Below are 24,426 nucleotides of genomic sequence, written 5' to 3'. Positions count from 1 at the left end.
TAGGTTTAGTGTGAGAATTAATTGAAATAATGCATGTAAAACTTATCTGAAGACTTGATCCATGTTAATGCACCTCCCTACTCCTTTGTCTTCTAAAGTCTTGTGGGTGAAGTAGATAATCAGAATATTTTTTGTCTTTTTTTTATGTACCTTGAAGTGATAGAATTTTAGTAAATTGGTAGTTAAATGATTATAGTAGCCAGAGGAGTATTAGTACAATGAGGGAATGTAGATTATGTCTTTTATTTTGAAATCTAAATTGGGTGAAAAGGAGTTCTTACAGCCAATAGTAGTAGCCAGCAACTTAGCTTGCTCCAAAAAGTTTAGACTGAGAAAAAAGTAGTCAGGATTTACATTGGAAAAGTATTTGGCAAGACAGGGGAGGTTTGGGAAGGGGGGTGGGACAGGGTACATTTGAGGGTGTGTTACATAATTTAAATTTTTGTAGAGCAGGCTTCCAAAAGAATCTGCTTCCTGAATATCAGAAGTTGCTCATTCAGCAGCTTTAAAAGTTTTGACTATTTGTTTTGACATTAACCTTAGTCACATTTCAGTGCCACAGTAAATGTCTATCCTGTTTGAATCTTCCAGTTTACCAACCTCTTGATTTTAATGACTAGATTTGAGCCATCTTCAGAGAATGTTTATGTTATTTATTTATTTATTTATTTTAAGGAATTAATGTGGCTTAGATAAAGGTAACTTTTCCCCCCCAATTTGAAGCAGTTTTTACATACATTATTCAATTTGCCTCACGGAGAATATGAAAGGACCTTTTAAAAAGCTGAATAGTTTTGTTTCATTTTTAAGCTTTGGTTATGGGAAATTTTAAATATATATAGAAATAAAATAAAACAATCAACTCCATGTGCTTATCACTCAGCTTGAACAATCATCAACTTATGGGGCCGTCTCCTTTTGACTCTATTCCTACTTCCTCCCTGCACCCTTAATGGATTTTCATAAATACCTACATCTAGTGGTGGATAGACATAAGATCACACAGGGCAGCTAGATCTTAGGAAGGTAAACCAAGGAAAAGAGAAAGAAAAGGTGGATTTCCTAGATGATGTGAGTTATCTATCCAGCACACAGGCTCTTTCTGCGCTCTTGTCCTTCACTTCTCTTGATGGGTAGATTATTGCCAAGACAGATTTGTTGGGATCTTACTCAAATTTGTCTTGTTAACATATCTGCTTTCAGATTGAATTTTACCCCTTTGTTCTATTTTGTTTTTTTCCCCCTCAAGAGTGTGTCTACATTTTTTATTTTTATTTGTTTTTCACTCATATTAAAATGTTGGGAGGTCTGTGGCAGGGCATGAAATTTAATTTGCCCTGGGACCAAACACTCACCTGGAAATGTCTTTGTGGCCATCTGGACTACAATTGAGAAGAAATTGTTTTTATCTTTATGGCAGATTACTGAAAATAAGCTTTGTTGTCATTGCTCTAATGACTCTCGTCTCTTCCCAGCAATTACTTAAAATGATTGTCAAGATTCAAAAATTTGATTGCAAGCTTTAACCATTCTGCTAGATTTGAGTACTTTGGGGGCATAGATTCTGTGGGGAAAAAGAGAATAATTAGCCTTCTGTAAATGGAAATTGACTATCAGGACTTAAGCAACTTAATTTTCCAGAAATTAGAAAAATTGGCACTCTTTTCATGATAAAAGTACTATAAAAGACAAAAAAAGGGGGCCTTGAGCAGACTTTTTTTTTCTGGACTGAAATGGAGGCTTTCTTTCAAGCGAATTCCCTGATGTTTGCTGTGTGTGATTTGGCTCTATCTCTGTAACTGCTAATATGTGGCATGGATTTTAAGCTGTCTGGGATCTGGATGTGCCCAAAGTCTGTATTGCAAGTCGGGATGGATTCGCAGGCATTGTGTTACAAAACTGGCTTGCTGCCTTCTCTGTTTTCTGTGTCCTCAGCAGCTGCATTGTTTGTTGCAGTATATGCATTAGCTGTTGTCTGTGTGTTCAGTTTCCTGCTGGCTGACAAAGTGGGAGGGGCTTTCTTTGATACATAGCTGAGTTTTCACTGTGTGAGTTCTTGAGTGCACACTGCAGCCATCTTAATTACACTTTAGTGCAACTGAGACAGTGCAGCTGTCTCAAAATGGCTGCTGACCTAGTCTTTGTAGCTGCTTAGGCAGCAACTATGCCAGTGAGGAGACTTGGCACATGCATCAGGACCAGAGGTAAGAACCAATTGCTCTTTATCTTTGAATATTTTAATTAAAAAGTATTTGAATTTTACTGAGTTTATATAGCAAGGTGAAGTTGGAGCTTGCTAAGAAGTTGAAATGTTTGCTTTAAGCCCCTTTTATGGAAACAGTACATAGGATGGTGAGGTCAAAGGTTAAATTCCTGTAATTTCTCACCATCTTATGTTCTGTCATTGCCAGAACATTTGATCACCACAGTAGTGCTTTTCTGGCCCTAATTAACTTTATATTTGTTTTGTGTTAGATATTTTAGTTTGCTTGATATTTTTTTTTATAAAAATTAAGAACAGTATATTCTCTGAATAGATTTTTTTGGGAAAGAAGCCGTAAATAAGCCTGTTTTACATGAAGAGTGAGATTTTTCTGTGTGTGTGTGTGTGCGTGTGTGTGTGTGTGTGCGTGCGTATGTTGGAGCTATTGTTTGGTAGCTTTCTGGGAAGAATGTTAGTTCTCTGAATATAAGTCATAGTTACAGAAAGAAAAAAATTTTTAGCACTGTTAGACTTTTTTTGTACACTGGGTTCCAATTCTTTCTCATTGTGCTGTCTCCTCTGGGCCATTTAATGCTTTCGTATTTTTAATGGTGTTAACTTTTTATCCTAATTACTTTTTGCTTAAGTTATCATTCAGATTCAGATTTTGAGTTTAGAAACAAGTTCATCTGTAGCTCTGGATACCCCTTTTCTTTCTAGCTAATGTGTTCTAATACAACAGAGCTGAAAGAAATACTCAGTTGTTTTAGTTAATTGATATTAATTGTTGATATCCACATTAACCTTAGTTTAAACCTGTGGTATAGTTAAAAACAATATAACTCAGTGATTTTGTAAATTTAATTTCACAATTTTCAAAAAGCTTTCTTAACATTTTTCTGAAGTAGAAACGTTTATTGAGATATGGTAAGTTCATAGAGATCCAGAGAATTGGGAGAATGAAATTTTTATTCATATATTTCAGAGAGCAGAACTGTTACACTTTAAGGTCTAACGTTTAAATTGTGTTACTTAATAAAAATTTTTTTATAGATGATGTAGTACATTTCTCTAATTTTGTCTAGAGCATTACGAATATATCCCTGACTAATATGACATAGAACAGTAAGTTTTGAACTTTCTAGAGATAGCAACTTTTCAAAAACAGCAACTTTTTGCACATTAAATTCTTATGAAAGACCACTGTATTTAAAAGATACATATTGTATTTTATTATTTTGTATTTATTTTATAACTTAAATTTATAGCATTTATTTATTATAAGTTTATTTAATAAAATGAGAACAATTATGAAAACAAAACTTTGAAACCAGATGATATATGACAATTATAATCTTATATTAGTGTTAGGATATAGGTTGCTTATTTGTAGAACTCCAGTTGCTAAGAGACATTAGAATTCAGTATACTAGAACATGTATTCTTTATGTTGTTTTTTAAAAAATTTCATAAAGGTAGAGTATAAGATCTATATTTACACAGTTTAGCAGTTTGAAATTGCTGCCTTGCCACAAGATTGTGTTTATACTTGTTCTACTAGTTTTTTTTTTTTGATTACACAAAATAATTGCTTTTCTTAACTTAATCATTGCTCATTTATTTAGTGACTTAAAATATATTTGGGATTACTAGTTAAGTTTCATCAACAGTTTCACTTTCATTAACTTATTACTTTGTGAAGTTATTAGAGCTCTTTTATGTGATATAGTGGATTCTTATCGTTGGAACTTTATGTGAATCCTGTCATATGTGCTTGCCCCCAAAAGAGAAGAACAAATTCATTGTGCAAGAGAGATTTTATCCACATGCCTTTCAGTAAGATTTTGCCCTAGAGTGCATGACACAGGAAGTGAATGTGTGATGCCCTTAATTCATCATTATTTTCATTCCTCTCATAGAATGAACAGCTCACTATATCAAATATTTCATACAGTGCAAGCCAGTTACTCAGTTTGTTCTTGTTTATTGCTAGAGAAAAACTGGTGAGATTGAAATTATTGACCAACTGATGTTGATCTTCAGAATGGGACCTTGGGGAAGTTTCAGTGATCACTCTTTTTGCCTTCTATTGTGGATTATATAGTTTGCCTCTACCCTCCGCAAGATGACTCCACTGATTATTACTTGTACATGGGGAAACACCGACACTGTGGTTACTTGGGATATTACTGCTCATTCTTTCACTGCCATGTTGCATTTTTGCAACTATAAGCATAAATTAGACCTTACTGGGATTATTACTTTAGGGATTGGTGACAGTTTTCAAATTGTCTATGCTGAATTCCAGGTTAGCTATTAGGTGAATAATTGAAGGCATAATAAGTCTGGGAGCTGGATAATTAAGGTTTTACATTATTATTTTGTCACTTCTTGGCTCACTATTTGTTTATCCTTTTTCCTAAGCCATTTCATTAGTATAAGCCTTTAAGGAAAATGTTGAGGTAGGGGAAAGAACATTGACTAAGAGTTTGAACCTAAATTTGAGTTGTTTTTACTGCTTTCTTCTTATATTGGTCAACTCATTCCATTTTGTTTCCTCATCTATATAATGGGAAAAATTCCTATCTATTTGGCAAGGATAGGCAAAGAATCAGTTTATATAATGTTTCTGAAGAAAGTACAATGAAATACTTCACAAGTATCTGGCATGCTAATTTTCCAGTAATATTTGAGTGCTTTCTACTTTATTTGCTTCTCAGATGTCCGGTACTTTATTAAATGTGATTGGATCAAGGAATGTGGCATGTTTAAACAGTATGGGAAATTTCTCATATAACTCATGCTCAGAAGCAAGAGGCCTAGTACATCCACATCCACTTGGTAAGAGGTTGTATTCATGTTTATAAATTAGCCACCTTTTGCTGTAGATGGGTAGTGGCAGATGTGTTTATTAAGTAAAGCCAATGTAGAATGTTGGCATTACAGAATTAGGGGAGTAAGTGGGAGAAATGTTTTGATTCTAGTCTGGCTGAATCCAAATATACCCTGAGAAAATAATTTCTCTAAAAAGATGACTTGAGTTCAGGACCTAGTGTTTTCTGTGTTTCAGTACACAGTGTAGTTTTCTTTCAGTGGCCACAAATTGGCAGCTGACAGACTTTATTGTTTTAGCTGCTGCCCTACTTGATCAGTTGTTAGAGCTGTCAGATTTTACTCAAAAGTCTGGATGTCTCATCTCTGAAAAATAGGTGGTGCTGACAATGTATTTCTGCTTCAGGAAAATAATCTACAGTGGAGTAGCTACTATCTCTTCAGATAGGGACTATATATACTTCACATTTGGTCCTATTCACGAATTACGTTACCTGCTGGGCACCTGCAAACTGCTTTTAAGTCCCTATTCTACTTATTTGACAGATTGTTGATAGCATTTTATATTTAGTATATAACTTTTAACCTAGGAGAAAGTAAACATAAGTAAAACTAGCCTACATTACTTAGTAGGAGAGACCACATGTGTAAAGACAGTTTACTCTTTAGAAGGTGTGACATGTTTGCTCATCTTCAGCCTTGTCCTGGTTACTGTATTAGAGTACCGTGGTGCGGATTGAAGAGATTCAGTGACATTAGCAAAAAGTGACAATAGAATGAAAGTGAAGAGATTAAAGAAATACTAATTAGAAACAGGAGTACCTTGCAGCCTTTTAATATGATATAGGTTCTCTTTTCTTTAATTGTTAACACAGTGTTAAAGACATCACTTTGTTTATCATTTTGATGTTTTTAATGATACTGAAAAAGAAAAAGTTAAAATATATTCAAGATATACAGTTTACTGACCAGGTGAATGAAAATACATTTTATAAAAGATTTTTGTCTACTTTGTTGAGTTGAGAAGTCTTAGCACTTAAAATGAGAAAGTTGCTAGTAGAAAGTTTTCTTAGCTGCACTAGACTAATTTTAGGGCTATTATAGACTTATTTTTGTTAAAAGTTTGCTTCTGTTATGTAACATTCACTGTCTCAACTATTTTGAGACTACATTAATGATCCAGAAAACATAGTCTTTGATGATGATGATGTGATGTAATTTTGAATTTCACATTTTCCAGAGTGAAAGCCAACTTCTCAACATTCATGTAATAGCATGACATTGCTAACTCCAGGGAAGTGTTACTCTTTTTTGGAAAATGGCTTTAAGTTAGAGCGGAAACTTTAGTGGAAATTACAAAAGCATTTAACTTGCACAGGACACATTTATTCTGCTGCTTTTCTAACTCTTCACACTCCCAAAAGAGAGAGTGATTTGGGAGAAAGCTTAAAGTCTGTTCAAATAAGGGATTTTTTTTTTAATCGCTCAGGTTAGAACTTCCACAGAGTTCTTATTAGTAATATGTAAAAGTCTGTTTTAGTCATTAATGTGTGACTATGGAAATGATGAAAACGGTGTTATTGACTCAGTGAATCCTTTGAGTTTAATGAAAAGAGGGAGTTTAACACCGTGTCTGAGGAGTTGCTTCTGCATCTGCCCAAGGACTTCTACCCCCCTTGTGATAAACCAGGTGCTACTACTCAGGAAAGTCTGTGACCTATTGCTTTCCTTTGCTGACCAAGAAGTATCATGGGAGGCGTAGAGGCGGAAGCTATTAGTACGGAAGTCAGGAAATGATTATTTTTGTCTGGTACTGCCAGTAACTAATTGTATAGTTTTGGATAAATTACTTAAGCTCTTAATACCATCTGCAACCATGAAATGAGAGGGGTGGTTGGATTTGGATTAGATAAGGAGTCAGGGAAGAACAGACTTTGGAATCAGAGTGAAAGTGAATTCATTTTCTTTCACTGACTAGTTAGAAGTTTATATGAGAAATGTATATATAATGCTTAAAGTATAATGTCTGTCATAAGTGTTCAGTACATTTTATGCATTATGTTTCAGGAGATGAAGCTAGTTGCTTATTTTCAGACTTTAGTTTTCTTATCTTTAAAATGGGAATAAAGTCTCTACCATACAGAGTTGATATAGGGATTTAAATGAGCATAGCATCTGTAAAGCATTTAGTGCAGTGTAGGATACAAACTAAGTTATTAGTAAATATCAATTGCTTTTTCCTCATAAGGTTCCCTCTGGCACTTTTTTTCCATTTTTTTTTTCTTTTTTTTTCAATCATTATGGAATTGGGGAGAAATCTGGGCCACTTGGATACTTTAGAAAATGATCTTTATGGTAAGGGGTTGTTAGGGGTCTGGCTGATTTACAGTAAAAATGCCAGAAAGCAAGGTGCTTAAATCTCTAAGTGAGGACTTTAAAGAGCTCGAAGAGGACCCAGTAAGAATTCCTGTTTGTGCTCAGGAAGCATGGTAGAGTGAAAACAAAAATGGGTTGTGAATTTATCAGTTGATTCAACAAATTTAACAAGTATTTATTATGTACCTGTTATTTGCTGGGCACTGTTTTGATGTCTGGCATATGAGATCCCCGGCCTCAAAGAGTTTACACTGGGGCAGGGCAATGGGAAGATAGACACTAAATATAAGAAGGTTAAACTACCAAGGGATTGAGAAGCCTGGGAGTAGCATAGAGTAGGCAGTGAATAGCTAGGTGAACACTACGCAGATGTACTCTGTGAACCAGTTCAAGATCAGTTCAGATTAGTTATCATTTTATTCTGGTCTTCCATGATATTAGAACTGAAATTATGAGTGTCTAGAGATTTTTATGTCAATCTGAGAAAGTAATGTTATGTCAATTGGGTCAAATAATAAAAATAATTGAGGCATATATTTTGTATACCTTCTCTTTATTTTACCTTTCAAGTAATTCTTTTTCATTGTATTTACAAAAGTATTGATATTTGATGGATTGGAAATAAAACATTGGTTATTTATCATTATTAATTTGCAAAGCACTGAGCTAGAATAATAACTAACTATTGGTTCTTTAGTAAGCAGGTAATAGGGAATTTAACTTCTTACGATTAACTAATTCATTGTCAGGTGATTGTTTAACTTATTCAGCTTTAAAAAAAATCGTTGTTATTCACATCATATTTTATGCTGGACTAAATGATTTTAGGTCCTTTGATTTTCAAGTACTTTTATTCAAAAAGTTGGATGCATAAAGTAGGAAAAGAGAAGAGTGACACATCTAACAAAATTAAAACCGGAAGGAATACAATACCTGGATGGTTTCCAATTCTGAGATTTTGTGATCAGTAGCCAGATGTTCCTTACATAGCGTAAACTATGTGAAATCATACCATATTGTGTATATTTGTCCCTGTTTCTCCTCCTGCTCCTGGTGGAGCACAGATTCTGAAAAGAGAATATTTGAGAAAATCTATTATTGCTTATCAAAGAAAACCTAGGTATTTAGGATTAGAAGTCTACTAATTCCTGTTGCTATATGATAACTTCATCTTTCCCCTAATTTAGAGTCCCATTGTCTTTATTGTATAATAAGGATAGTTTAAGAACAGTGTTTTAAAACAGCTGAAAATAAGATTAAAAAATACGGAACATATTTTGGATAACCCCTAGTTAATATAGTAAGTACTTCTTTTCATTTTGTTATCATTTTAGTTGTACTCTCACTTCCAGACTTATTTGAAAATGGAATTTAATATATTTGTACCACTAAAGTAAGTGGAAAGATAGAAGTGAAGATATAGGATTATTTATTTGTAGGTCATAAAGTAATACTGAAAAAAATTTAAACCAAGGACTTCATAGACAGTGACAGAACTCTTGCTCCGTCAGATCTGGCCATTATAAGACAGCACAATGATTTAGGTTAAACAAGAATGTGCCACTGACAAAATATGTTCTTGTATAGATATTTGTAATTTAACATGCCTGAGTTTATAAAAAAAACTTTAGTAATATTAACGAGTGCTAAATATGTTGAATCATAACCATGATAATAGTGGTACTTGAAGATGCATTAAGTCTTATTATTTGGTGAAATGTAAAGGAGTGTGGTTCTAAGAGCAAATCTATTTAATGATCATTTACTATTTAAGTGATTAGTTAACAAAATTTGGAATGTGGCTGTGGGGTATAATGAGGACAGCTTTTAGCTAGTGTGAATTATAATTTGTATTTTTAATGATTGTTAAAAATAGCAATTCTTGGATTTATGTAATCATATTGATCTATGCCACAAAAAAACTAAGGTTTTTTAATATCTCTGGGTGTTAGAAATATTTTTGGCATGGTGGAGGTAGAATTTCAGGTACATAAGAATTATAAGTTGATTTTCACTTATTACCTGGATTTGAATCATATTGATAAATACATAACTGGGTATATTCTAGAACCAGTCAGTGCTTGTTGGGGAACGAATGGGGGAGGGTTTACTCAGCAGTATTCTCCTTTAGTCTGGTCATGAAATGAGGACTGCTTTATGTAAATTGTTCTTACTGGTGCCAGCTAGCTGTAACTGCAGTCTGGCTGTGCTAGGGCAGCAAATAATATGTGTCGTGGATTTTCTGTTTGGAATGTATAAGAATTCAGCCTTTTGGACTGAAAGAACAGAGTTGATGCTTTAGGGAAAGAGTACTGAGACCTCCACAACTGACAATATGTGGAATAATGAGAAGCTATAAGCCTTTAAAGCTTATAGTTCTGCTTTTATAGCTTTATGCCTATTGATACTATTGGGTAATATGTGGGAGGTACTTAACTGAACACAGTTGCTGCAGTCCTAATAGTTGGCAGAATAGGAAGCAGTACAAAAGAATTCTGATTCTAGGCATCTTCACTTGCAACAGTCCTTTGGAAGATGTACTTTGTGTGTTCTGTGAGCTTCATTGGCATACTGTCTGACGTTTTTTGGCTTTTGTGGTTAATGGGATGTTTGCTGCACAAACTACACAACAGATGTAAACCACTGTTTGAAAGGAATTTTAATATGTAGCCAATCTACTGTATGCCTGTTTTTTTAATGAATATGAACCAAGCAAGGAATTTAGGCTCAAGAAAGCTGTTCTAGAAGTCTGCATTAGCTTTTAATGTGTATACAAATGAACTAAGTAGCAGTGGTTTACAGAAGAGGAAGCCCTTTTCACAATATCAAGCTACCCACAGGTAAGAGATTCAGGTCCTTTTTTTGTGACCACCCCCACCTCCCACCCCTGACCCCTCAGGCCTTATGTCTATCTCTCATCTTTGGAAAGTTTTTCTGTTTGGTTTTAATTTTAATCATACCAGGGTTAGTAGATTGTTTCATGTAAATTTCTCAGGAGATTTAGAATGCCATATTTGGATTTGGTCTTTTAAAAAATAATTTTCACTTTTTATAATTTTTCTCAGGTTTGTATTGAAATGAACTAACAGACTTCATATATGAACATTACTCATGCATACAATTCATATTACATAGAAATCAGTTTTAGACCTCTTTTCATTATAGTCCTGTTACTGTGTTTTCAGTTGTAGTGACACCAGCTGGTATATAGAGAGAAATGACATTTTATAACCTTACTAAACCATGAAGTTTTCGTGTAAATGCACCACTTTGAATTTATCATCAAAATCTGACTGCTTCTGTTCTCACAAATGGTTCATTGACATACTTTAGTTAATGTGTGTTTATACATATAACAGGGTCAAGTTTTCTAGTTCGGCCCTTATCCTTTCCATTTCCACAGATTTTAATTTATCACCATTTTAACAAAGTGAATTTAAGGGTAAAACTAAAATGGATGTGTTAGAAATTTTATTTTAATATTTTTAAAGTTTGGTTAAGCATCACAAGAGGCATTTATTATATTGTTTTTTGTATACTTGAAAAATTGCATGCAGAAAACCATAATCCAATGTAAATAAAAATAAGGGACTATACAACATAAGGAATATATAACTATACTATATATAAAAGTGTAAAGATTTATGTTTTTAAAGAAATGCAGGTATGTGTGTCTGCTAATACCAGTATGGCCAGTGATAAAATATATTACTGATGGATATATTTTGGGCGATGAGTGTGCCTAGGTGACACAGCAATGGGTGATAATGAGGCTAGTTTAGAGAAGTAGAGGAGGAAAGGGATGATATTAGGCAGTTGTTTACTCTTTGCCTCTCTTTCTAGAAGTTGAACAGCAGGATCTTTCTGCAACCTAAAAGTGTTAGTTTTAGATGGGACTTCCAGCTCTCTAGATGCTCTGAAAGGCCGTTTATTACTACATGGCCGGGTACTTAAAAGCTAGAGGCCGGCTAAGATAGAGTGTGGATGGAAGCCACACACTCATGCTTCAGGGGGACAACCTGTTTCTCTTTGCCTTTTGACAGTGTTGCTTAGGCTTTTAAAAAATATATAATCATTTACACATGTTTGTGGGTGTGTGTTTCATCTCCGTAAACAGCTTCACTAGGATTAGAGAAATGGTGATCATAGAAAGATACCAATTTTGCTTAATGTGCTGAAGGTTGTTGGATTAGGAGCAGGGCTTGCTTCTCTCGTGGAGAACACGTATCTCTGAAACAGTTGGGGAAGTTCTCACCCTTCTCTAGAGCAATTAATTGGGAGAATGTTAGAATAGTTGAGGCCAACTGCGGGGTTTTTATTTATAGGTAAAGAGGCAAGGGAACTTAGACCACAACAGAGAAATTTACTGAATGCTGTTCAATAAATATTCAGTTGGGGGTCATAGCAAAATACATGGAGGAGTATTTTCTATATAGACAAATAACCGTAAAGAGAAGCATATAAGAAGACAGTGATAATGTCTTGAAGATAAAGATGTGTAATCTTTGAGACTATTAGAGGTGAGTGTGAAATGATTAAAAAATCTGGGATAAATTTTGAGTTTTTAGTTTTTGTGTTCCTCTTAGATAACAATTAATTAGCGAACGATGTAGAATACCATAATCTTGGAAGTGGAATAGACCTAGGTGATCAAGTAGGTGTACCATCATACTTCTCACAGGAATCTCCTGTTTATTATTCCTGGCAGTTAATTATCTAGCTTCTGCTTCAACGTTTCTAATGACAGAAGGGAAGGTCTCTAATTTCATAAGGCAATTCGTTCTTTTTTTGGACATCTGAACAAATCAACATTTGTGGTTTTTGAGGTGGTCTTGGCCTTTCATTGTTTTTGTTTCTGTACGGGTCCATTTGTCTGTCTGTCTGTCTGTCTGCCTACCTGCCTGTTTCTCTCTGTATCTGTTTTACATGATAGACCCATGCTATTTAAAGAAAGCCATTAAAATTCCCCTGTGATTTCTAGGCTCCATATTCTCCATTTTCCCAGCTACTCCTCATACAACATGTTGTTCTAGGTCATACTTTAGCCTGGTCGTCCTCTTGTGTCCTACTGTTTGGACCTCCCTTTATCTGAAGTAAACGTAATAGTAAAAAGTATCTCTCTCTGGTCTGCAGTTTAACTTTGTTTTGACATTTCTGACAGCCACCTAGCACTGGTGAATTTTATTGGTAAGTTCAATAAGTTAAAATCCCTCAGTATTTTTCACACATACCTTAGATAACCTTTAATATACCTGGATATTTGAACCATTGTTTCAATGTATTGTAATGTATTGCTTTATATTTGTAGTTAGGTGTTTTTTATAACTTCTGTGCTGTTTAGTATGCTTTCTTTTGGTACTCCTTGGTATATTTTCTGCTTTTTTCAAAAAACTGGCTATTGGTTTTATTGATGGTTGCTGTTTCATTGAGTTTTCTCTCATAATTTTCTGTTTTTATTGTAATGTCTTTCCTCCTTTACTAGCATTTTTGAGTTTGTGGGATTTTTTTTTATTAATATGTGCATTTAAGGCTATCAGTTTTCCTCTGAGTATCATTTTAGATGAATTCCCTACGTTGTATTGTTAATATTTTGTTATTATTTCATCACTGATTTCTTCCTTAATCCAAAAGATTTTTTATTATTATTTTTTTAATTTATAAGGAGATCCTTTTCCTCTCATTTCATTGTTGATCATCTAGCTTTGTTATGGCCAGAGGACGTGGCTTTGTGTGATTTTTTTTGGGGGGGGGTCTTTGAATTTATTAATATTTCCTCGTCACTGTATATGTGGTCAGCATTAATGTGTGTTGGAGGTGTTTGTGGAAAATACATATTCTAAGTTTGTTGGATATACAATTCTACTTTTCTACTTTTTTAGCATGTTGATTAAGAAATGCATTGTTTATACTATGATTTTCTTAATCTGTAGATTGGTGTATTTAGCTCTGATTGTGGATTTATTAGTTTCTTCCTGAAAATTTTAACCCTGTTTAAAGCTTTATGTGATTTAAAGTGATACAGTTTAGTAGATTGTACCTTTTATCTATAGGAAATACATATTTTTTGTCCAATTACATGATTTTCTATTTGAATTCTTTTTATTCATGTTAAATAGTGTATTATTTTTCTGTCTTTTAAATTTTTAACCTGTATGTGCTATTTTGTTATAGGGCATGTCTCTTGTTTATAATGCGTATCAGATATTTTTGTCACTTAACCCAGTTTGAAACCTGATAAGTTTTTTTAGGCTGACAGTTTTCTTTATTTTTGCCCTACATTTCACAACCCATAAATCTGTTACCTCCCATCCTATGATTATCTGAGATTTTAATTCCAGAATATTTATTTTAAAGATGATAGATCCTCATTTTCAGCCAGCCAGTGATGAGTTTTACTTGTTTTTTGGAGCATTGAGATGTCTCCTTTTGGAACATTCCTCCCATTACTTAGGGTCTTTTGCTGTCTTGTACCTGTACTGTATCTTTATGTAATTATTTTAACAAGGGCCTGTTTCCTCAGTCTTGCTCAGAAGTAATATCTTTATTTGTCTATCCTGTTGATTGCTAGTTTTTCTGGCAGTAGAATCTAGGCTAAAAATAAATTCTCCCCTGAACTTTGAGGATATTCTGTTGTTTATTTTAGCATTCAGTATTGCTGATGACAAGTCTGATGTCAGTTTAATTCTTATTCCTTTGTGGTTAAACGATTTTTTACTCTAAGTTATTAGTATTTCCTCATTGTTTTTCTGAAATCCTAATACAGTATGTCTAGATACTACCTTTTTTCTTGTTTTAATTTAGTCTGTTTTGGTAATTAGTCCTGTTCTATGGAAAAAGTATATATATGTTTTTAAATTCAACTCTGTGAGTTGTTTTTTCTTATTTCCTTCTCCTTTTTTTTCCCCTAAAACTCATCTTCAGTGAAAGTTGTTGCTTCTGGGTATGTTCCTCATCTCTCTTAGCTTTTCTGTTTTCCCTTTGTATACTATTTTGGGAGAGCATCTGGTCTTGATTAACTGCGTCTCACTTCAGCTGAGTTCATGCAGCTCATGATTTGAATTTCTAATATTTGAAGTTGATTTCTTTTTATATCAGCTTGTTCTTATGGGTACAGTACACTTTCAGGATAGTTAATATACTATGTCAGAATGTTCTCTGTTCATTCTAGCGATTAACTAGTTTTTGTTTGTTTGTAAGGTTTGGCATCTATTTGTGATTATACTCATTTTCATATTTGAGATTTCCTGTTTTACTTTGGGTCAGTGCGAATCAAGTGATTGTGAGGGGCTGGGAAATGGTACTTGTACTTGCTACTCATGGGAAATGCTGGGAATTTATCTTTTAGCTATTAGTCTTCTGTCTCTTCTGGAGTTTAATATCTGGGTGGGTCAACTAATCACATTTATAAATGCTGCTGCTGCCCTCGCTTATCATTAGCGTGGAAGAGATTGGGAAAAGTGGAATAGGTTTAACCACTAACATACAAATTACATGAATGTGTTTTCACTGTGACAATTGGAACTGGCACATATAAGTGAAACTCTGTATTTCTGTTCTCTTGTTTTTCCTCATGTGAATTGCTATAAACTAGTTTGGCGTTTATCCTTACAGACTTTAAAATATCACTACTTGCCTATATAAATATTTAGAAATATATCATTTCTTTGTTTTAAGACAATAACATATGAAATATGGAAACAGTTTATTGACTGCTTACATTTCTAAGTACTTTCTATTTTATTATCCCATTTAACCCTGGTAACATTTTTAGGAGGAGAGTCATTGTTACAGTTTCAGTTTCATAGTTGAGGATATGGTGGCAAAGAGGGGATACGTTATCTTCAACAGGTAACTTAGCCAGGAAGTAATAGTACTAGTATTCAGAACGGTGTTTGGCTCCAGCTTTTGCAGCACTAAAGTACTAAGAATTCTGTGGCTGCTTTGTTGTACACTTTATATTCATGCCCATGAAAGAAATCTACCACATTCTTCTTAACCTTTAATGTTCTTAGTGTGGATGCTTCACAGTATTTTCTTACAGCTATTTTCTTAGTGATAGATGTTATATATATATTTTTTTAATTTAAAGTCTGTAAATGTCTATTTAAGGAATTTCACTTGTGATTCCTTCCACTATCAGTCACCTAAGTTCCTCAACTTAGTGGAAGGAATCACAAGTCAGACTCATGATCTTCAAAATAGTNAGCCCGACGTGGGGCTCGAACTCATGCACCGCGAGATCATGACCTAAGCGAAAGTCGGACACTTAACCGACTAAGCCACCCAGGCGCCCCCAAAATAGTCCTTTTAAAAAGAACTTTTTGTTCAGTAAACAGGCGTTGTCATCATTCAGTCTACAATTCTTTTGGTTGGGCTTCTTTGATCTCCCCCTGAATATGGACATACTTCAAAAATTCCCCACTTATAATTTTTAAGATCCAGCTTCTTTTACTTTAGGGCCTCATTTAAGGTCAGAGTAGATGGATCTACCTGGTTCTCCATTTCAGATGCCCTCTAAACATGAATAAGTTCAAATCATGTTCACCCTTGAACTGTCACACCCTAGAATTGTACAGATTATTGGGATATACCAATACTTTTAAGCCCAGACATTGTATTCTCAATTAAAAGCACCTAAAAAAAAGAAGGCATCTTTGTTTTAAGTCAACATTAAAATAAGAATACTAATTCATATAACTGAGATTTCCCTTATATCATATAGTTTTAGTAATTCTGTAGGCCTGGAACCACCTTCATGTTTATCAATAATACCCTGATTACTTTTATCTTTTTTTAGGTATCATGTTCCTTCTAATCTGTATCAAAGCTCATACTTGAACAGTGAGTTCTGGATTGCAAGAGAGGATTTATTTTTCATACTTTGTCCACAAATTAAACAAAAACAATTTGTATTTTTGCTATTTTGGTCTAGCAGTAGGTATCAATGATAACATTCCTTTTTAAAATATGCTAGTATATCTTAAGATAGACGTCTCAAAATGTCTCCAGTGTGTCAAAATGGTGCACAGTTCTTGCCTATTTGCGTTTAAAAATGATTATGACAATGATGTCTTCTACTAGCCGTGTATTGAGACTACTCATTGCTATATATCATTGCCAACTATGGTTGCCAATCAGATGTGTAAAAATGTGTTTTTTTCTGTTTAGTGTTTCTGTGATTATTAAGTTTAATATTTTTTTCTTATCTTTGGTTTTTTATGAATTGCCTGTTTATGATTTTTAATTTTTATTTTGAATTGTTTGTCCTTTTTATTCACTAATTGGTATTCCTTTTTACTCAGGATACTAATTTCATATCCTTGTGCTTTTTAGTTTTCAAGTATTTCTCAGAATTTGTGGTTACATGTAGTGCTTTCTGTGCCTTTGAAAACTTTTGTGATTTCATATCTAAGTCTGTTTGCTGTTGTGCTGATATGCTCATTTGCTATTTTTTTTCTTCAAAAAATTGTAATTAGATTCTAGTTAGCTGACATACAGTGCAATATTGGTTTCAGGAGTAGAATTCAGTCATTCATCATTTACTCAACTGCTGTTTTGATCCATTTTCAACCATTTTTTTCAAAGTTCATTCCCTGTTAATTTGTGATGCTATCTCTATCAGGTATTGCATTGCTTGTGTCTGTTTTCTATATAATTTATTGTACTCATCTTTTAATACTTATGATAATTACTCCTTGTCATATGTTCTCACATCTGAGAAGGCAAGCATCATTTTTTTCTTTTGACTTTCAGTTTTCTTCCTGTTTTGCCATTTTTTTGGCAGATTAACTTAAAGTTTGTTTTGATATAAATATAACTAGATGGCATTTTAGCTAGAATTACTTCTAATAAGTTTTATTGTGGAATAATTGATGTTTTTCTACAAGTCATATCCAATGTAGCTCTAATATTTCCTATATTTTATAGCTCTGTGAAGCTTTTCATATGATATTGTTCCTAGATACCTGTCTCTTGTGATTCTGAAATAAATGCTTTCTTCATTGTATCTTCTGTGTGCTCTTATTAATTTTGATACGATTTCTAGAACAGTATTAAACATGTTATCACATTTTTTTGTTTTTGCCTAGAATGGAAATACCTGTGGTGTTTTATCACTAAATATAAAGTTTCCCATTGGTTTCAAGTAGCCTTTATGAACCTCAGGAGCAGTCTTTATGTTCTTAATTTTTATTTTTATCAGTGAGAGAGTGTTGAAACATATTCAGTGCCTTTTCATTATCTGTTGAAAAAGGACAGTTAATATTTGTAACCATTTTTGGTTGTGAATAAATTTTTAAATATGCTAAATTTTTTAATTATTAGAGGTACTTAAAATTGGAAAACAGTGAAGTTTGGGGTAAAAAAAATTATCTCTTAGAGTTAACCAGGCATATGAGGATAAAGGAATTTGATGAAATTGTATAGTTTCTCATCTCTTGACCTTAAAGACCCAACATAGAAGGTCTCAGTCACGTCCCACAGACTGTTCCAGTCTCTCCAAGAGCTGTCCTTTGTACAATGTATTGATTAGGTCATTTGTTAGCCATCAGGCATAACATGGCTAATCATATTTCTTCTCTTCTCTAGTAGAATAACTTCAGAGTCTGTTTCAACATGAAAGAGGTGATGAAAAAAGTTTAGGACAGAAATACAATAAATATTTGGAAATACCAAAATGAAGTCCTTGATCTGAATTTGTGAATCTTTTAAAAGAGCTTGGTGGCTTACTCTATTTATTATTGTATTTCTTTGGAATGTTTCTTTCTTTTTCTTTCCTTTTCTTCTTCATTTTGTAAATTCTGGAGGCTCTAGGCTCTGATAAATATTTTCATGTGGCAGAGAGCCAGATTTCAATAGCTCTGAACTCAGTATGTTCCTGTTGCTTAGCAACTACTTGTGAAGTCTTGTGGATGTAACTGAATTATAAATAGGGTTATGAGCAGAAGTGCAATTGCAGTTGTATAGAAAGGCATACTCTTTCCCCTTCTCAGCTGAAATTTGAGTGATTCTTTATGCAGAGTCAGTTTTCAGAAATCTGGTTTATAAAAAGTAGGAGTACTAACCCTATCAGTAAGACTGAATAAGGGCTGTGTAGAGGTCTTGTTTACAGTGACACACTTGAAATCATGTTTTTGATTATTAAGAATAAACAGTCTGTTTTGAAGAGATAACAGTTAATGAAAAGTAGAGAACTTCTCCTAATTTTCATGGTCATTCATGTAGAAAGATATCCATGCATTATATTACTGCCTGTATTTCTCTTCCACATTTATATTAAAATCTACATGCAGTAACACTTTAATCTATGCTACATTTTTGTACTTTTTAAAATCACATTGTTTCTTTAGAATATTTTAAAATTATCTTATAATAGTGACCACTTAGGCATTTGATAAAGATTGAATACATGACAAAACCCAACATATTTTTATCTTTTCTCAGCAGAACAGTGCATTTTGGAGTGGAATTTATCACAGTTTTATTTAAGAATCAAAACTTAAAGGATCCTGGGGCACCTGGGTGGCTCAGTCGGTTAAGCCCCTGTTCGGCTCAGGTCATGATCTCATGGTTCATGGGTTTGAGCCCTGCATTGGGCTCTGTGCTGACAGCTCAGAGCCTGGAGCCTCTTTGAATTCTGATTCTCTGTCTTCCTCTCTCTCTGCCTCTCCACCCCTCTCCACTACTCTGTCTCCTTTCTCTCAAAAATAAACATAAAAAAAATTTTTTTTTTAACCTTAAAGGATCCTTTCAGGTCTTCTAATTTCATTTCCATGTATTCTAGATAGAAAACTTTAGAACTAAAGATTTTATTAAATGATTTACCTAAGCCAGTAGTCCCCTGCATATCTGAGTGTTTTTTTCTGCATCAGTCTCTTAATTGATGCCTATCTAGCAACTCCTTTTTTTTGCACTCATATTTCATTAGTTTACACAAAATTTAGTTCTACTCTACAGCTTATAATAAAAACATACAACGGAATTCGGTAACAAGCACAACCAATATGAACAGGTTTAGATGAGAGCAGAATAACATGAGATCTCAGTGTATTTGTAGTTATCAGTCTGTATATTGATTGAATGGGTAGAGAATATTGGCTCATTTACTATGATGGTTAGGAGAGCAGTTAAGAGAGTTTCCAAAGTATAGTGTTATTTGGTCAGATCTCTGCTGATGGTTTTTAGGTTTTAAATGATGAAACATGGTGATGATTCATGGTTTTAGATGAAGGAAATCTGTTTTATTTAAATGTATCAGGAACTGTTGATAATAGCTTCTGACAGCCCAACCTGTGAAAAGTAAGCTGCTTATGAATATTTGCCAGAAACAGGTAGATTGTATTTTTATGCATTACTAGTGAGAAAAATTTTAGAATGGGAATATAATTTTTCTTTGCTCCCTAGGAGGGTGTTGGTCCATTCTGAGTTGTAGGCCCAGGAGAGATCTTACCATCAAAAGCATGACTTTTTTCTGAAATTTTAACTGAAGAACAATAGATTTATAAAGATACAGATTTGATTATTTTTTTCCAATCAGCCAAAAAAAGTTGTGGTAAATATAATTTTAATTAAATATGCAAGGAGGTCTAACATACCAACAGTATTGCTTTGTTATAGAAAAGAAAAATAATAGGTACAAAGAAGAATTTGAATTTGTTCCAGGATATGACAGAAGATTAGGGTCCTTCCTTTAGTTATGTTTGTTACTAAAGCTACACTTCTGTACACATAGGCTAGGGCCCCAGTACATCTGGCTGTCAGCTGACGTTCTTAAGGGAAGGGCCAACAGAGGGAGAATAAAATGGAGAAATGAAAGGTAAAGTTTCTTGAACTGTCTAAACTCCTCCAGGGCATTGTAGTTGCTGTACTAATTAACACTGTGTCATTGATTATTTAGTCCCCCCTCCCAAAATTCAGATTGGTATGTGATAAGATGTGTGACTATTTAGAATATTGTTATGGAAACATAATGCTTTCTCTCTTCTCTTGAAATAAAACTGGCTAATATAAGGCCTTTTTTTATTTTAAAAAAAGTATAGCTGCTTTAAATAAATTTAAGAAAATAGGAAGTGCTGAGATGTATGTTTAAAATGATACTTGACTTGTGTATCTAGAATCGTAATTTTTTCAACTTGTAGCACCTTGTTATCAAAGTTTGGCCCATTTGTTATGTTCTCCCACACTAATTATAACTCATGTTAACTCCTATTGCTTTCCTTTGTGATGAGGATTATAGTTTGTTTTAGATAAATAAACAAGATCTATGTACATAAAAGACAAGTTATCTTAAAGATGTGAATACAGTTGTAGTTAGATTTTGGATATCCAAGTCACATATGAGTACAACAGTAAGAAAAATAAATCAGATAGTAAGCTTAGTTACTTTTCATTCAGACCAGTGTTTACAATAATACTATTTATGTTTTTGAAGGCTTGGTTATACTTCATTTTAAAGTCTAGCTATCTTAAACTGTTAGATTAAAAGGTTGTATTACTCAGTTTGCTCATTTGATTTTATATTGCTCATATTTTTCCATCCTTCACTGGAGCTCATTTTTGTTATCTAAAACTGTTTTATGTTCCTGTGTTTTAAGGCATTGTTTCTAAACCTTATTTGTGATTAAAATAGTTCTTTACATATAATTTTCATAACCAAATTTTTAGTATAGTATAGTATGGTATCAAATGTATGAATTCACTTTACATTTTGGATAACAGATAGTGACCAAAGAAAAATTTTAAAACTTAACTTTCATTTCATTAAAATACACTGATAGAAGTTTTGCTGTAAGAAATGCATAGAACATATACTTTGATAAATAGCATTTGTTTTAACATAACTTGACTGTCTAACCATCCTTTTATTTCAGCAGGTATAATTTAATTTCTTGAAATTAAAATTTTTTTCTTTTCCTTTTTTCTGCACCTCCTCCCTTTTTGACTTGGTTGTTTCTTATTAACCCACAGTCTTCGTAGTTACTACATTAAACTGCACATTTTTTGTAATCTTTAGGAATTAAAATGTATTGCAGAGTAAATTTGTAGTATACAAAGAAACATGCATTTTAAGCATTACTGTGCTGGAAAGTTAGAATAATGAAATAGGTTTTGTTATCTGGGTAACAGTAAGAAATGGTAGGCATTGTCATCTTTAGCATTATCCCACTTTAGGCAAAATTGAAAAGTCAAAAATAATATTATACAGATTATAATTTTACATGTTAATTTAACTTTCACTTGACATGAACAGTTAGATAATTTGTCTTCCTCACTAACAAATTAATTGAGAAAAACAATTGTTGAATACCTACTGTATGAAAGCCACTACTGTAGGTTAGAACAAGTTTATGTTAAAAAAGAATAAGGCATAATCCCCACTCTATTTAGATATCTATTTTGGTAAATTATTTAATCTTTTGTGGTCTTAATACAGTAAATAGTCTTTTACCTGTTACTCAGATTCCCAAATAATTTCAAGGGAAAAGTGCTAGAAAAAAATGCAGTGAGGTTCAGCCTTTGAGAGATTTTATAGAGCCTTGAATGTTTTAGAGCTGTGATTAAAATGCTGCATCATTCTCTGGAAGAAGAAAAACGCTTAATCATGTATGTGTGTGTGTACACACACACACACACACAGAGCTATATATATAAGTAAGGTAAGATGAACAATGACATATAACTTGAAAGTAGCCCATTTATTTAGCTTAGTGTTCATTTTTCTTTAATTGCCACTTAGTAAGAAAAGATGCCAAGTTAGTACTTTAGATAATGAAATGTGAGGCACATCTTTTCCCCCAAGAAAATAAAGTTTTTGCTGGTAGTTTTGCTCTTATATTCACGTCTATTCTGGGATTTATAGTAGTGTATTCTTTTCTATTTTTAGGCTGTTGCCAGGCAGATTTAAAATTTCTCCTTTTATGGTTGCCCAGTTTCTAGCTTTCTGACTGGTTACATGAACCTGCTTTCTTTAGCCAACCACAGTGACTATGCAAACTGGATTTCAGTTTCTGTTGTTATGAGGAAACTGATAAGATGGCTGAAGGGGGCTCCCTTTAGGGTGTGTTCATTATTGTAGAGAAGATTGTCATCATTATATAGTAATAAACAAACGTAGATTTTTTTTTTTTTAAAGTAGCTTTCTTTCAAAATAATATTTTTTGAGATAGGAAATCAAACCAAAACAAATTTTCTAAGGCTTGAAAAATGACTCTCATGTCAGATTTGATTAATTGTAATGGTCCTATGTATTGCACTTTTTCTGGGGCAGCATTTTGTGAAAGTGGGTATATATTGTTACTTTTTGTTAGTAAATAAGCATGCCGAGTCCCCAAAGAAAAGTCATCCTCTTATGTATACCTGTGTATATGAACCTGCTAGTGTGTTAGTTTACAGTTCTGTCAAAAATATTGTAGATTAGTATCTTTGCTTCCTAAAAGGGTAATTTAATTTTTAATTTAAGAATTATTTTAGATATTATATATGTGTATATAGTTCATCATTCTTTTATCCAATATTTACTAAGTATATATTATGTGCCAGACACTGTATACTCATTAATACTATATCAGAGGATTTTATTTTTTATTCTTTTGTTAAATTACCTCTGACATACATCATATTTTAAAATGTTTTCTGACAAAGCAGTGGACACTTAAAATGTTTTAATCTTATACTAGATGCATGATGAGATGTGCCAGAGTGTTTTGTTAAGCAATACATAAATATAGATATTAAAGTCCATTTTAATAATTATTTCTAAAAGCGTTCATTTGAAGTATTGACAAATGCAGTAAATGGTGGTAAGAACATCATTTTGAATGAAGACAGTATTGATAAAATGTGACAAAGCTTTATGTAACTTCACAAAGTTCAGTAAGTATACCTCACTTTAAAACAAATTTATCAATGTTAATTACATATAAGGTTTTTTGATTATAGTGTCAGTTTATAATAGAAGCAAACGCTTCTGTTTTACTTTCGACTTTCGAGTCCTTTTGGTAATTTTCCGTGTGTAGAAGATTCCATTAATAGACTTACATGGAGTGTTTATCTGTAGATGCTCAGTATTGTGGTTTTTTTTCTTGATAAATTTTTTCTTAATCCTATATGAGTGTCTCATGCCCATTATTATCATCCTGTGAGATAAGCATACTAAAGAATTGTCCCATTTAGGACAGGGAAAAAGAATAACAGGCTTATTTAAGGTTAGCACATAAGAAGAATATGGCTATTGTTATTTTATGTACATTGCCTTTCATCACTGTTATGATTATAAACTTCTTGGCCTAAAAATGTAAACTCCCTGAAGTATAACTGAACATTCAGTTCTCTTGATATAGTTGTTTTGTCTGTGTTGAAAGTGTGACCCAGAAAAGGGGAGTTAGGTTAAAAAAAAAAAAAAAAAGCCAACAAGAAATTAACTGTAGTTCTGCTACATATTTTTTCAAAGAACAGATTTGAGATGTATTCAGATTCAATTCACCTGTTTAAAGTGTACAGCTCCGTGGTTTTAAAAGTATTTATAGAGTTTGCAACCATTACCACAATTAATTTTAGAACATTTTTATTGTCCCAGAAAGAAACCTTGTACCCTTTAGCAGCCATTTTTCATTTTCTCCTCAATCCCCCAACCCTAGACAACCACTAAGGTGCTTTCTGTTGTTACAGATTTGCCTGTTCTGGCCATTTCGTATATATGGAATCATTCAATATGTAGCCTTTTGTGACAGGCTTCATTTACTCAGTGTATTTTCAAGATTCATTCATACTGTAACACTTATCAGTACTTAATTTCTTTTTATAGCCAAATAATATTCCATTGTATGGATATACCACATTTTATTTACCTATCAGTTGTTGGATATTTGAGTTAGTTTGGCTATTATGAATAGTTCTTGGCTATTATGAATAGCATTTCTGTGAACATTTGTGCATATGTTTGTGTGTGGACATATGTTTTTATTTTTGGGGGGTATAGCTAGGAGTGGAATTGCTAGATCCCATGGAAACGCAATGTT

General features: G+C 33.2%; 1 protein-coding gene and 1 non-coding gene across 5 annotated transcripts in view; one reads left to right on the top strand and one right to left on the bottom strand.

Annotated features, from left to right (window-relative positions):
- ATF7IP (activating transcription factor 7 interacting protein) overlaps window positions 1–24,426 on the top strand; it is a 109,631-nt gene that overhangs the window by 14,420 nt on the left and 70,785 nt on the right. For 2 of the 4 annotated variants that reach the window (XM_077756440.1, XM_077756439.1), the window contains exon 1: window positions 2,127–2,204. The exons of the other annotated variants lie outside the window; for them this stretch is intronic. In XM_077756440.1, the coding sequence (XP_077612566.1) occupies window positions 2,188–2,204 (17 nt within the window). In that variant the 5' untranslated portion in view covers window positions 2,127–2,187. Of the gene's footprint in view, window positions 1–2,126; window positions 2,205–24,426 lie in introns of those variants that run through there. 4 annotated transcript variants of the gene reach the window in all.
- Window positions 16,213–16,328, bottom strand: LOC144225292 (small nucleolar RNA SNORA40). Its single transcript, XR_013333263.1, has one exon. It is a non-coding gene; the product is annotated as a small nucleolar RNA SNORA40 (small nucleolar RNA).

The sequence above is a fragment of the Crocuta crocuta genome, unplaced genomic scaffold (genome assembly GCF_008692635.1).
Source record: "Crocuta crocuta isolate KB4526 unplaced genomic scaffold, BGI_CrCroc_1.0 scaffold262, whole genome shotgun sequence".
In the NCBI taxonomy this organism is placed as follows: Eukaryota; Metazoa; Chordata; class Mammalia; order Carnivora; family Hyaenidae; genus Crocuta; species Crocuta crocuta.
The sequence above is the reverse complement of the archived record's forward strand: the minus strand, read 5'-3'. Positions and strand labels throughout refer to the sequence as shown.